This window comes from Diadema antillarum, unplaced genomic scaffold, assembly GCF_040938485.1.
Source record: "Diadema antillarum isolate AM-2024a unplaced genomic scaffold, OU_Dant_1.0 seq00000912_RagTag, whole genome shotgun sequence".
Classification (NCBI taxonomy): domain Eukaryota; kingdom Metazoa; phylum Echinodermata; class Echinoidea; order Diadematoida; family Diadematidae; genus Diadema; species Diadema antillarum.
Genome location: NW_027271768.1, coordinates 505,016 through 518,396, shown reverse-complemented (window position 1 = coordinate 518,396; position 13,381 = coordinate 505,016). Strand labels below are relative to the sequence as shown.

Sequence of the window (13,381 nt, the reverse complement as noted above, 5' to 3'; positions counted from 1 at the left end):
ATAAGAACAATATTATAGCATAATATGCATCATAAGTCAAAGAATTGTCTACTTTTCATGAAAAATGAAAAGTTGTGCAATTCTCTTAATATTTTCTTTGTTTCTGTCCCCCTTTGAGCAGGATGACCCATGATTTAGATGTAATTGAATACACTCTAAAGTGAGCACTTTCACATCTTAGACTTCCGTAAGTTGCCTTGCGCGCGTCACTCGCGCCTATCACGCACTGGAATCAAGGGTTGGGTCTGGTAAAAGACTATCGGTAAATAGGTGCCTCTTTCAATTTTATTTTGTGTCATATATATAGATTTGGATAAACAGCCATTGTTTTGCATAAAAAAAACTATAAAAAATAAACACAGTAAAAAGGTGTAATATTTATATGTTTTATGATATAGATTTATCATTTTGTGTAAATTTAACTTTTAAAAATGAACAATTGCTCACAAGCCTGACACTTGGAAACCACCGACGCGCTGCTCGGGTCAGCTTACCATAATACACGGGGATAACCGTAACATTATCATATTATTTGACTCTAAGGAAACCTGATTTTTCACAATGACAGTTGAGGACGAAAACGCAGAATCTTCTTCTTCAGCTCAGAATGTGAAACGCTCAGCAAAACGACTGAATATTGTTATCCAATGCGCTGTAAGTGGCGACACGAGCCGGCTGCTCGAGGCTTACGCTAACGAAGATGACCCCTACCACGACCGGGTGGAGAGTCAGATCAATTCCGTAGACGAGGAGGGCCGTTCTCCCGTCGAGATTGCGGTTTCAGAAGGACACATCGAAATGCTCAGGCTTCTTATAGAAAAGGGATCGGACATGAACACAAGAAATGAGAATTCAGGGAGATCTCCGCTGGACATGGCATGTATTCTGGGCCGAGCAGATGCTCTTCAGGAACTTCTGGAAAAAGGAGCTGATGCCGATATTGCAACCAATCGAGGTACGGTCCCCATGCCATGGGTGGCATTGGCATTATAATCCATTGGCCATGCTGATGTACAACAATACAGTGTATATCAATTATTATCTAGCCGACGATACAGGCCTAGGCTGCGCTGCCACAGCCGTACACTGCACCATTTAGTGCATGTAACTTCGCAGCAGCAGGCCATCAGTGCAAATTTGATATGTCTTGTCTTGTCTTACCAAATATGCCCACAATCACTATTGTAAGATTAGAGACATCTAGTGATCTATGATCTAATGACATTGTTAGGTCGATTATCATGGCACTAAAGAGGCAGACGAGCTTGACCTGTCATGTGTTGACCTTCGAAACTGGTAGATATAATGGTTAACGTTAGGGGTCTATTTACACTGTAGAACCCTCTACAAATTCTTTTTTTTTTTCTTTTAAAGAAAGTGCCCAATGATGGTTTGTTATTTGCTAGAACTTAGACCCTATAAGTCTAACCCTTGACTTGACATAAATGTGTCATTCAAGGGTTGGAGTAACCCAACCAATGGGCCCCAACACGTTTGTGTTGGTTACAGCAACCTGGGGTTAGGGTTGGAGCAGCCACTACTTGCTTCGTCTGGAAGGCTGTTCCAGTCCTTTATCAGTTATGGTCCTCAGTAGGAAAGATGACCTCCTGACCTTGTATTGTGTATGAGACTGTGCCCGAATTTGGCCCAAATTCGCCAAGGTGATTAAAGTTCAGACCATGGTTTGCACAAATTTCTTCTGCTATTAGAGTCTACTCTATAGCCGAGTGACAGATTGCATACACAGAGCATTACACTGAGAGTACCGTAGACTACTGAAAAATGCACTTACTGTACCCGGTTCTCCTGGTAGTAGTGCCAGTGCCAGGGAAGTGGTACTTGTCAAAGCAGTAAAATCCTTTACGCTTTGGTGGAGGTCTTAAACCTTGTTCTAAGTGTCCCTTTTTGTAACCCACTGTAGTTCACCATGTAAACTCAGAAAAGAGAAGGAAAGAAAAAACTTTCAGTGTTTGATAATGTGAAAGTAAGCTCTAACTTTAAGCATTGCTTTTATTTCCTTTCTACCTGATTCCGTTCATATGTTTCTGATACAAGAATTGGCATCTATGGTCAACCTAACATAGTCTGCTTGATTCTAATCTTCAATATATTTTTAGGCTATTATTGCAAATTTTGTCATATCTGCAACAACAACAATAAGCAGATGATAGTTGGCTTTGTTGATAATGTATTGTATTGTATTGTACAGTCAGCTGTCATTATGAGCAATACAAAATAAGCACTTATGCCATTGCTGTGTTTGTTGTTGCCTACCAATAATCCATTTGTTGTTGATCATCCTTGTGCCACTGCCAGGTTACACTGCCCTCCATCATGCTGCAGCATGGGGTCGGAAAGATGCCCTCAAGCTTCTCGTCAAACACGGAGCATGTCTGACAACCAAGACTAGTCATGGGGAGCGAGCACGGGACACAGCGTTAAGATACAAGCATGAAAATTGCTCATATTATCTAGACTGGTCTGGTGAGTGTACTGGAAAGCATAGGGCGTCATTATGTGATCCTGTCTATTTCTACTTTTTCTGTTTCCTACTTTGTTTAGTTTGTGTGAGCAGAGATTTGCATCATAGGCAGTTTCCAGGAACTTTTCTCCTTCATTGTTGAGATACAGTATAGCATGTTCTGTATTAGATTTTGAGAAGGAGACATGTAGATTCCTATCTTACAGTTTGATTATGTTTGTAGTTATGTAAATCAAGAAGGTAACAAAAATGGTTTCATATCTAGGTACACATTAGGACTGACACCCAGTGCAGTGCACAGCTTTTTTTCGAGTGTGTGTGTGTGTGTGTGTGTGCATGCATTGTGTGTATATGTGCATGTGTGTGTGTGTGTGCATGCATTGTGTGTATGTGTGCGTGTGTGTGTGTGTGTGTGTGCGTTTACTCCTGCTGAACTTAAAATTGGTATCTTGAGTTAAAATGTATATCAATTCAGCATTCAGAGGCTTCTATCAAGAGTAATAGCATACACATTGTGTGCTCTGGTAAAAACTTGAAATCTTTTAGTTCACTTTGATAGTATTTTAGCATTTTTTTTTTCAAGTTTCAAGTTTATTTTCCACATCTCATAAAAAAGAAAGAAAATGACATCAGTGTGATTTCATGTAAGCATAACAAAATGTACATACAGAAAAACAATCATTACCAAAATAATGCACATTAAAATCCAAGTTTGTGACTCAGGATATGAAAGTGGCGAGTGTGGAGGGAAACAGCAGTAGGCCATTGACCTTTCGAGACCAAAATTGCAGAAGAAGGAGAAATGTTTGAATGTGCATCTCTGATACATCAAAACTATTGGTTCATCATTTACCATGTTAATAAAGGTATCCTATGAACTTGTAGTGCATGCTGGTGACAGTATATTCTCTAATCTTGTATACGTACATTGTAGAAGCAAGAAGGAGTCTAGTTCAGATACTGACTGAAACAAAGGAGACGATTGAAGATCCTCAGAAACTTCAGGGACGACTCTCAAAGGATGAAAAGGTATCTGAGTTTCTCTTCTCTCATTTAGTGAGAATGTTATGTTGTTCAGATGATCTGCATTCTGAAATGTAGCCACAAATCAAATGCATTAAAACAAACAAACAAATCAAAGAAATAAAGTGCTTAAGTTGATTTAATGGAGGGAACTATTTGGACGAAGTCTAATTTGTTATGAAAATATCCTCAGCAAGTATCCTAGTGCATTTATAATCTGTGAAATCTTATAGAATATATCATGCAAGGGAGATTGAGCTTTGATTGCTCTAAAGTCAACTAGACAGTGTATGAGATGTTCTGATTCGTACACACCAATTTTGACATAGTTGTACATGTACCATTCAAAGCCATTGCTCATTCTAGCAAATTTTGTGAAAGAAGACGAGGATGTGTTCACGGAGAGGCATACCTCTCAACAGCCTAAAATATCAAGATGTTCAATATATGTAGGAATTTATGCAGCTATGTTTGTTCTGCCTTCTATTTCTTTCTTTCCTGCATTATTTCCTTCTTTTTGCATTCATCTATTGATAAATTCATTCCTTAATTCATGCACACTGTATTCCTGAGTTCACTCATTCAGTTACCATGTTTATTTTGTTTATCTATCCATCTATTCCTTCAGTCAGTCAGGCATTTGTTTATTCATTCTTTCCTTTCTATCTTGGAAGGTTGTAAATCCATTTCATACTTTATATTATTCTTCACCATGACTGCATTTCTCTGCGCTTGCTGCCTAGATGACAGGCCTTAATGTGTGCACTGACAAACAAGAGTGGCTGGATGCCACCAGTAGCCCGTCCATCGAGGACTTCAAGAAGCAGGAGGAGGACTTGAGGAGCAGCCTTGAGGCCATCCTCATCAAGCTGTCAGAACCTCGTAAGATACAACTCTCCTTAACACACTTCAGTCTTTCTTCCCATCCACATCCCTTCTATGGCAAAATGATTGAAAAAAAAAAAATAGTCAAGCAAAATGGATATGCAGACAAAGCAGAGACATTTGATGTTTGTTTCTCTTCCTGTCCACCTTTTACCTCAGAAAAATCCCTGCATTCATGTGAATTTTCTATGACTTCTTTATTTCTCACTCTTGGACTAAATGCTGCTGAAGTTGAAACCCATCATGCCCTCTGGAACTTTGCTGTAGTTACAATGTACCATATCTTGACAACACTAAATTGGCAAGTCTGAATGTACTACAAATCATCTACCGGAAAAAGAAAATAGATGGAAATTGAAGAATTCTTTGAATTTGCCAAAGAAAATCAGAAAGAGGTTTACAAAAAGTTACCAATATCAGACAGAAACAAGAACTCATTCTTTCGAAAATGTTTCCAACTCAAGAGTCAATCACAAATTCAACAATTATAAATCTGTTCAAAATTCTGCAATTGAAACTATGAAATATTGATGAAACACTAGTTTCACAAATCAAAGATATTTTGAAACATGAGAAATGAATGGCAAAAAAAAAGAAAAAGAAAAAAAAATGATACAGCACTAAACCACACGTTGGTTGATGGGATAAACTAATCAAACAATAACATTAACTCGGATAAATTTCCATGTGAACAGGTTGAAACAATAATGAAGTAGTGAGAAGTGAGGTCATAATCTACGGTAAATTTTCCTGTGCAGGCTTTATAGGCTACCGATGACTTTCATCCCTATGAATTTTGTACAGTATCGGATGTTGGAAGTACTAGTAACATCATTGCAAATCTGCTCCCATTCCTCACAGCACCGGAGAAGCCACACCGACGGTGAACAGTGTGATAAACACTTTGGTAATCACCCTGGACCAGTGATTATGGCAGAGTTCTGACTGCACATGTTTGCATCTTACACTGACCACAGGAACTGGTCAGCGCATGTTGCCCTTTGAAGATGCCAGTTCTGTACTCACACACAAACGTCTACACAGTCACGGTATTCTATTCTTACTTGACTGTACCTCAAAATTGTGTTGATACAATGTATTTTTGTACACTGAGTTTACGAGATGTTCTATGCATACTTTTGCATGGAATGGGATGATGTTACTGCCCATTAAGTCCAAGATGTACGGAAATGCATCAATTTGTTGATGGATTCCTCTATGAACATAAAGTAATTTGTAAATATGTGAAAGAGTCCTGTATACTGTAAACAGTTGTAAATAGTAAATCTATCATCATAAGTCACATATGTACCACCTTGCTATTGAAGCAGGGCATGTGCTTGTGTAGCAGTCAGCTTTTTTTTTTTTTATTTAGATTTAATTTTTAACCTGGTGTACAATTATCTAGATTTCTGAAAGTCACTTTAATATATTTTGCCACAATGTAGGTTACATTTTATGCCTCTTTGTGGTTTGATGATGCCTCAGATGTTTTCAGCAATTCCATCTAATAGTCCAACCATTTGAAGACCTGAATATAAGAACGACCCAAGTCCAATTTTTCGCTAAATTCAGTTTGACATGGGAAATTGTAGCTTATGCATGGACTCATCTTGTGTATAAATGATAAATCCTAATTACCCCCGGAAGTGCCTGAAATGAATGAGTTAAATCTTATATTAATGTAAGAATGAAGGACTTGGGTCATTCTTACAGTCATATAATAGCGCCCTCTATCATCCTTCTCTCATCTCTATAGCAGAATATCATGTATATGAATCAAAGAACGACCCAAGTCCACCACACAAAATGGCCTCTCCACAATTAGTGTAAATGTTAATTGTCATAATAATATATGTTCTAATTTGTATATACAATGTTGCCTTCCCATCACAGTTAAATAGAATATTATTGGACAAATAAAAAAGATATGAAGTTTTTTTTAGTTTACTCGAAATGGTCTTCCATGGACTTGGGTCGTTCTTATATTCATATACTCATTTATTAATGAATAAACCATTTCTGTCACCTCAATGTCAGCACAAGTTTGAAGTGCTATATTCACCCTGGTATATGCGCATAATTTTGTAGAATGACATTTTGAGGTCAAAGGACCAGCAATGAAAACCTTATGGACCAACATTTTGCATTGCTTGCAATAATTCAAGAAACATTTAACTGAAGTCTATTTGACCTGCTGGTGAGGTATAAAGGAATAAGACAATATGGCTAACTGAATCAAATCTAATCCTAGATCTTTGCCTCAACTGTGACACCTACGATGTTAACCATTCACAAAGATAGGACACTATGAAAGACAGAAATCACATAAACTGCATGGTTATACATTATCACATTTAATGTGTATAATAGATATGTAAGTATGTATTCATCATTGCAGAACATTTAACCGGCTGTGAAGCCAACAGCAAGAAACTTACATCCATTTTGAGAAAGATACCTAGTACATTTCAAGTTTGTTAACTCCACCAAACACATTGCATGAATGTACATGTCAAGAAGAAGAATCATACAGTCCAGTCTGTATACTCCTAGTCATGGTATACCACTAGCACAGAATAAATGATTCTGAGCGATATAACATCACAGCATTGTCGTTTTTAATGTATTTTGGGAAATAATGTGGAGCATCCCATGCGAAGATGATGCTTCCCAGGTTTGTCTAAAATGTCGCTCGGTCCTTGGACAACACCCAATATTGTAATAAATGTGAATAAAATGTACATCTACGTTGCAGTTGTAAATGAACTGTTTCCCTCATTCTTTGTCATCTGTGAACAAATTGGTTCGTCAGCATGAAAAGAGGTGAAATTACAGATCGACAGTATTTATCGTTGCCTTTGCATAAATCCATGCACATAATAAAAGCTCTCGGTAGATAGTTATATAAGTGTAGTAAGCAGCTGAAAATTAATACTGATTGTTCAGACAGAAAATTTAATGTAATACAATTTTTAGATTGAGAATACCTTATGTATATCAATTTACTCCTATTACAGAAATCGCAAGTGCCAGATTTCCTCTTGATGATTGTGATGTTGCAGTTCGAACTAAATACCTAACAACCAGCAGACTTTAGACAATCCCTTTAATGCTAAACTGATAACATCCAAGTAGTGTTTTGTCTAACAGTTTTGCAAAAGTTCAACACACTTATAAAAGTCGAGGTTTGGGTTGGAAGATCATGACAAAATAAAACAAAAGACAAAAGACAACAAATCAAATTTCAGTCTTGGTAGGTAAGCACTACAGCATACAGCATCAATGGTTTTTATAAGGTGTAATAACTCTAATATTACTTAAACCCCTACTAAGCACACAAAAAGTAACATATACACTTGTACATGAATGAACACAGCATACGCCATAGCCTGTGAAGACAAACTAGATTTTCTAGCACGACATGTAAATTCATACAACTGCTAATTCTATCGATAAAAGTTGTTCAAATCATAACAATTCTCTTTAAAAAAAAAAAAAAAAATGGAACGGCAAGGATATTTCAACTTCACAAAGGCCACGATGATAAAAATTAATTTCTAAATACAGTATCTACAACCATGTTTGCCCTACTGTACAAACATTTGAAAACAAATCATTAATGGTTTTTATTGCTCTCAAAACTAATAAGTGCAAACTCATTTTACATTAAGCTTTCTTTTATTTTCCATTTCAATTCAAAACAACAAAAAAGCATCAAAATCATCAAATACCACTAGTTAGCACCACAAGTAGCCCATATATATTAAATAGAAAAATCATTCATAGCCTCATGACACTACTTCACTAATACACTGAAGAACCCATGCTGCAAACAAAGTCACACTTTGGTAGGTTCATGAAAAGAAATTGATGTACTCTCTAACACATTTATTTGCTACACCTGTGATCATCACAATGTTCTCTTTTTCTCAATGAGCCTCACATGTCGGTCTTGTGCTTAAACTGTTGTGCCCTTTCCTGCTCTACGGGATCTGCTGGTAACAACCTTGGAATAAATATACCAGTAGGTGGCACTGTCCTGAGTTAACGGACAGAAGGGTATTTGTGCTGACCAAAGTACCTAAACTCATGTAATGCTCTTCTAAAACAAATTGTGCTGTGTGTACATTTTGTCAGTATATGCTTTTATGTACACATGTATTTATGTGTATGCACATGCCGTTGTACATGTTTGTATGCATGTATGTATAAAAATGTGTTTATTTCTAGGGTATATGTACATGTATGTATTTATCTATCTCAAAGATGGAGACTTACATATATATTTTTCACACTGGGTTAATGAAGGTATGTAGTATCAGTCCATTTGTCCACAAAATGCGTCTATTGTACCAAAATATCTAAGCTGCACAAAACTTGAAAGCAAACACAGAAGATTCTAGACAATGCGGAAACAAGATCCTTTCATATACGGTGTACTTTACATTTGTCAAGCTTTTTCTTTCAAATGCGTACAACACGCTCATCTCAACACAAGAATTTTACTCACTCTTCCTTATATTGCTAGAAATGATGCAGACATTTCTTGGTCTCACTCATCTCAGTATTCAAACTGAACCAAGTCAGACATTGATTTGTTGAAACGACTTTCACAATCTCTCAACTTACATCAACACGACACCGCAAACGTAACTCTATGCATACTGTATGCTATATTTGCATCTTCAATTCTATCCTCTCCCTCAATTTCATCACTTACATTTCATCCAACTCCACAAATGGTGATTATCCATGGATCTTTGATAAAGGTGTCAAGTCACTGAGTCTTAATGCAGTGTATCACTGCACTAATAGATCCCAACACACCTGTAAAAACATGCATGAATTTCCCCTCACGTGAAACAGTTCGTATGGAGCAAAAATAGTATGCATAAACCTTGACCCTTGACCAACGCATGATCTTGCTTAACAGTCCTTGCAACAGCAGAGGGCATAAATCTCTTGAAGTGCTAATTTCATTCAATAATCTACTACCTATAGTATTACCTGCTGGTTACGATACAAAGCTTATGGAAACTTTATCATCTCGTAGGGAGTGGGTTCAATTAAGCAGAACAGTAGAAAAATTGCATTGACTGCTGAACCACCACCCCGCCCCCAATAAAAGTATGCACGACATTTGTTCCGGATATGTAATATGAGGTCTGAAATCACCCGCTGCATATTTTAGATCCACTGACTGCAGTAGCTACAGTATGTACATGTATCATAGACCAAGAGAGTGAGTGGCACATCATAATATGCACTGTCTTTTTGTTCCAGTGGAATGTTACAAGTAACTGTGCCTGTTCACTAGCATGCCTTTTACTGACTACCAAGTCATCCATCAAACCTCAAGTAACAGTAAAAATTTTTATCACACTGTAGTTTCCCTGCACTCGTCTTGCACTGCATGTGAAATCACACCCATTTAATCCAATAGAATGTGTGTTTGTATTCTTGCGAAACACTGACATGGGCAGCACAGCATACTACGAGAATGACGATAGTGTGCGTTCTGTCTATCATTCTGTCAAAAGGTAAAAATGTTCATTGATTACACCTCCAATTGTGAATAAATATATCTTAATTAAGTGTTTTCCCATAAGTTACATTCAGGTATATTCTCTTCGAGAGAGAGGAGTACCACGCTGAATATTTCATTGGTATCTTCCACTGCATAGTGACAAAAATGCAATAGTTGACATTTCCTTCTGTACAATTACCATACACGGCTTAGCATCGTCTATTCTCACTGTATTCCTAAAAACCTTGTACGTGGAAACAATGGCCCTCTTTACAATATTGCCCCCCAAAAAGGAAATGTTAAATAGTAAATCCAGTTTCAACTTCCTTTCATTTGAACATCGGGCTCTTCCCTGCCAACTTTCTTTCTCAGTTATTAGACACACTGAAAATCTAAATTTCATAAACAGTACAGAGACACATCTATTCTTGGCAGCAAAACAAGCATCAGAGAGAGTGAATCTCTTGACAATACCGATTAAAAACATCACCTATGCCTGAAGTGCATCATTCTACTTTCTGGCAGTTTATGTGACATGGGGTTTGTGCGGGCTTGACAGTCACATGTCTACCTCACTGCACTCAAAAAATCACAAAACATCTACCATGAACCTGTGTCAGCATCCATCCAGGCAGTGTTAGTGCTATGAAGTTGCCGCACTACCTCAGGGAACATCAGGCATAAAGATGGCAGCGTGCATCTCTCCACCTCCCTGGCTTCACTCCGAGGGGGAGCTCTCGCTGCGTGCCCGGCGATGCCTCAAGCCCTCCGCCTTTCTCCTGGCCGAGTGAGCCGACGACTCCGACGCTTCCATCTTGACTCCGCCCTCCTCGTCCTCTTCCTCCTCTTCGCCCCCGTCGTCCTCGCTGGACACCCCCAGTGAGCCGATCACGGTGCTCGGGGCCGAGATCGACCGCGACACCTCCTCGCTCGGCGTGTTGGGGATGTCGGAGGCGGTGTTCATCTCCGATGCAGACTCTGCCGTCTCCATGCCAACGTCCGTGTCACCTCCGGTGCCTCCCACTCTGGCATAGTCCACCTCATCTTGGAAGAAAAAAAATGCAGGATTTTGATGGTATCAATCTAATGAAACCATCATACACTGATATCACGTACACTGATTATTTTTTGTTGTTGATTCGTTCTGCTCTATGCAACCACATCAACATAATAAAAATATGCATGAAAACTAATTGCCATTCCTTATCAAATGTTTCTGAAATGCTTCAAATTTTGCTGATTAAATCATGCTTAAACAATGTTTCAAATATCACATACTATGATAAGGGTTTCATGTTTTTATAAATTCTCCAATTTAAGCTTGTTTACATAAATTATAATTATATTCACAAAATTTAATACATTGACATACTACATCAAGGGACAATATGACCACATTATCAACATCAGTTCATCTTGATTTCGATAATGGCAGACACTTGTAGCTTTTTTTTTTTTTTTTAGTCTTTACTCTCACAGCGATGCTGCATATTAATCACTTAAAGTACTACAGTGCACTCCCGTTACAACGAACATGGTTATAACGACATTCTGGTCACAACATAGTAAAAATTCGGGCTGCAACATCATTGGCTCCATGCCTTTTATTGTTTATTTGTTCGGTTATAATGAAATTTTGATATAATGAATGAAAACTGCCGGTTCCAAAGACTTTGTTAAGATGGGAGTTCACTGTACTTTGGTTCTGTGCTACCTCCACTTACCAGGATCTGGAATGACCTGCTTGTGGGGTTCCATCCTGGTAACCAACGCCGCTAGATCGGTGAACCTTGGGTGCATATTCGGGAGTCCAGGCTGTGAGACAAAGTTAACAGTATTCACACAAGTTTACATTACATGCTGTTCGTCTCATACCAGTATCAAAGCTATTGAGACAGTGAAACATTTTGTCATGTTTGCCTTTTGGAAAAGTCTTGTGATATTTTCTGAGACAAATATTTCCTTGCAAACAAATAGCAAATACAGTCAACCTTGCCTACATCGAATCTATTTGGACTGAAGAAATAGCTTCAACTTGGAGAAAATTTGACTTATGAGAAATCAAAATCCATAGAAAATAAAGAGAAGAAAACTTCAAAAGACCTTCAACTTAAGCAAGGTTGACTGTAATATCTAATGATAGAATGATAATGTTCCCAGTGCAATTAATGGTGCAGAATTTCATATCTCATGCAATACCCACAAAACAGATGACTGATATCAAATATATATGACACCAGAATGTGATTAAAGGAAAACATTAAACTGGATACTATGCAGCAACAAAAGCAACACTGTGCTCGTGGTGAAGCTAAATTTGATAAGTACTTTGACGAACCTGTATGCTGTCACAGATGATGATTTTGTTGTCAGGAACATGCACACCATTCAACATCAGCAGCAGATGAAATGCTCTTTTGGATAAGGTTGTATGTTCCTTGACTTTTTCGACACTTTAATTTCCCTCAATGGCATTTAAAAAGCTTGGGATGGAACATTCTGTGCACCCCCCCCCCCTCCCCATTATCATCTTAACAAGGAAAAACAATGAAATATAAAAGTCCTTAGTGAAGTAGCCTTCGGATGAGGCCTTGCACTGCTTACAACACACAAACCTCAACATGTCTAGGAGACAGACTAATGCACCATGATTAACAGTCTTCATTTGGCTGATATATTGAAAACAAAGAGTGTCCTACTGTACAAAATTTCCAAGACAACATTAAGTTGCTGGTTTGTCAATCAGAAAAGTGAGCCGGCGAGCCTCTACCTTTCCCCGTTTGTGGATTCCGGCCGATTTCTCCGAGAGAAGGGCCTGGAGGTAGCCAGACTTCTTCCAGCCACCAAAGACTGTCATACCATGGTGGTAACCGATGTCCAGGAGTTCTTTATGCCGATGGAAGGCCAAGGTTTTGAAGCTGGATGAAAAAAAAAAGAAGGGAAACAAGTTATTGCCTTGAAGCAAAGAGAAAATAAAGGGGAAAAAAGAGAGCAAGAAAGAGAGAGGGAGGGCATATACATTGTAATGGTTCTAGGGCAATTACCCCCTGGACAATTACCCCAGATCCTTTCCCTGACCCTAACCCTAATCCTAATCCTGAACCTAATCCAAACCTAACCCTAATCTATACTCTAACCTTATCATTAACCAGTGTTAAGCCGGAGGGGGCTGACATCACATTAAATAAAGTTCTCATACATGTAGTATAAGTTATGGAATTATCTTTATTGAATTAAGCTATTCAAGGAGAGACAAACACATGTGCAAAAATGACCAATGAAATGAATCATCTGCAATAAAGGCTTTGTTCATGGATGACACATGTTTCTATCAGATATTTCTTTTTTTAATTCGTAACAAAATCTACTGGTAGTTTCAAGTTAATTCATGTTAATTTCCTGGATGTTACACCACATATAAGTAATGTAAAGCACCTTCCCTTGTGAATAACCCTGTGTGC

The 13,381-nt window shown here is 38.0% G+C and overlaps 2 protein-coding genes across 2 annotated transcripts in view; one reads left to right on the top strand and one right to left on the bottom strand.

Moving 5' to 3' along the window:
• Nucleotides 1–561: 561 nt before the first annotated feature.
• LOC139741268 (ankyrin repeat domain-containing protein 45-like) lies at nt 562–5,351 on the top strand. Its single transcript, XM_071651864.1, has 5 exons — nt 562–955; nt 2,317–2,484; nt 3,417–3,511; nt 4,249–4,387; nt 5,252–5,351. The coding sequence occupies exons 1-5, from the start codon at nt 562–564 to the stop codon at nt 5,275–5,277; spliced, it is 822 nt and encodes a 273-aa protein (XP_071507965.1). The 3' UTR covers nt 5,278–5,351.
• Nucleotides 5,352–10,491: 5,140 nt separating this feature from the next.
• The window catches only part of LOC139741267 (patatin-like phospholipase domain-containing protein 7), a 33,152-nt gene continuing 30,262 nt past the window's right edge, over nt 10,492–13,381 (bottom strand). Inside the window, exons 29-31 of the mRNA XM_071651863.1 lie at nt 12,691–12,838; nt 11,645–11,735; nt 10,492–10,964 (exon numbers count right to left, since the gene is read on the bottom strand). Of these exons, the coding sequence (XP_071507964.1) occupies nt 10,639–10,964; nt 11,645–11,735; nt 12,691–12,838 (565 nt within the window). The 3' untranslated portion in view covers nt 10,492–10,638. The remainder of the gene's footprint in view (nt 10,965–11,644; nt 11,736–12,690; nt 12,839–13,381) is intronic.